General features: G+C 37.3%; 1 protein-coding gene across 1 annotated transcript; it reads right to left on the bottom strand.

Annotated features, from left to right (window-relative positions):
- Positions 1–245: 245 nt before the first annotated feature.
- Positions 246–1,361, bottom strand: LOC126977903 (NADH dehydrogenase [ubiquinone] iron-sulfur protein 3, mitochondrial). Its single transcript, XM_050826535.1, has one exon. The coding sequence runs from the start codon at positions 1,248–1,250 to the stop codon at positions 459–461; it is 792 nt and encodes a 263-aa protein (XP_050682492.1). The 5' UTR covers positions 1,251–1,361; the 3' UTR covers positions 246–458.
- Between the last annotated feature and the right edge of the window lie 210 nt (positions 1,362–1,571).

The raw sequence follows: 1,571 nt of genomic DNA, 5'->3' as shown, positions 1-1,571 counted from the left end.
AGACATTTTGCTTTACCTGTAGACAATTTGGAAAATTAAAGTGTATATAAGATCCACTGTTATAGAGGTCATAACAGTTGATCTTAAATATTTGGAATAATTCTCATTAGGATAACAGGAGACTCACATGTCAATTACTTTATGAAATATTGTTTCAGTTAAGAATTCATAAAATCCCACATGTGAACAGCCTTGCAGTGGCCTTTCATATGATCTTCTAGCAGTTAAAAATAATAAAAAGAGAATAAATTAAGTATTTATAATATGCCATCATATACAGCTATATACTTGTGGGTACACAGGTAACCACTTCCCACTCTTAGCTCAACACTTGCTGTCATGTCTCTATTTTTAATTTATTCCTTTCTTCATAATGGATTAAACTAATTTATTTACTCACTCAAATTTGTAATTTTTTATTAATCTACATACACATTTGATTTAAAATTCATCAATTTTTATTCCTTCTTTAATTGAGGGTCAGAAGGATTAACAACATCTTCAACTGGGTTGCCTCGGAAGTTGGGGAACTGTTCCCAGGGAGCACTCAGTTCAAATCTTCTGAACTCTTGAGCAAGTTCCAGTGGCTCCACTACTACACGCTTTTGTTCATCATCATATCTCAGCTCCACATACCCACTCAGGGGAAAGTCTTTTCTAAAAGGATGACCTTCAAATCCATAATCTGTCAATATTCTTCTCAAATCTGGGTGGTTTGCAAAGAAAACACCATACATATCCCAAATCTCTCTTTCATACCAATTGGCAGCTTTGAACACTTCACAAGCCGAGTCTATCGGCGTCAGCTCGTCCGTGTACGTCTTCACTCGCACACGAGCGTTGTAGCGCAGCGATAGCAGATTGTAGATGATCTCGAACCGGTTGGGGCGACTGGGTACGTCCATGCCGGCGATATCCACGAGGCTGGCGAACTGGCCGCTGTGGTGATCCTTCAAAAACTGAAGCACCGGGATGATGCCTTCTGTGGCCACCAGCACTTCCAGCTCGTTGCCTGACGTAATTTGAACTTTCTGTACGAACTTAGGCAAGCATTCCGCTACATATTTACCGAAGTCAATCAGTTGTGATTTTTGTAACATGTCAATTTTAGCAACAGTAGGTCTGGTTTCCTCCTGAGGAACAACTTTATCACTCATGTTTGCTACGTGCTGAATAATTGGATTACTTCTAGCAACAGCACGCGTAATATTGACACCTGCACACAAGGTGCGTTTTAAAAGGAGAGACATTTTCCAAGTTTTATATGAATCTTACGTAATTTCAATAAATATATAACAAAAGTTGTTTTTACATTTACGTTTCACCCATTCGCTAAGTCCAGACCACAGAAAACTTTTTGGTTCAGACTCCAGACTATACAATTTGTCAATATGTCAAATTTCAAAATAAATTCAAATGTCAATAATTGTCAACTGAACATTGAAGTAGTGGCCAATGATGAATAAAACTATATATAGGTATGTAGGTTACGATCAAATTAAATAAGTTGCTGCGGCCAATCGATCAATTATCTGTTAAGGAATAATTATTAATTCTACGACACTATCATT

The sequence above is a fragment of the Leptidea sinapis genome, chromosome 46, assembly GCF_905404315.1.
Source record: "Leptidea sinapis chromosome 46, ilLepSina1.1, whole genome shotgun sequence".
NCBI lineage: Eukaryota > Metazoa > Arthropoda > Insecta > Lepidoptera > Pieridae > Leptidea > Leptidea sinapis.
This window is presented reverse-complemented; position numbering and strand designations above follow the sequence as displayed.

Excerpts from the sequence above, each read along its gene's own strand:
- LOC126977903 (XM_050826535.1), bottom strand. The coding sequence starts at position 1,250 with ATGTCTCTCCTTTTAAAACGCACCTTGTGTGCAGGTGTCAATATTACG.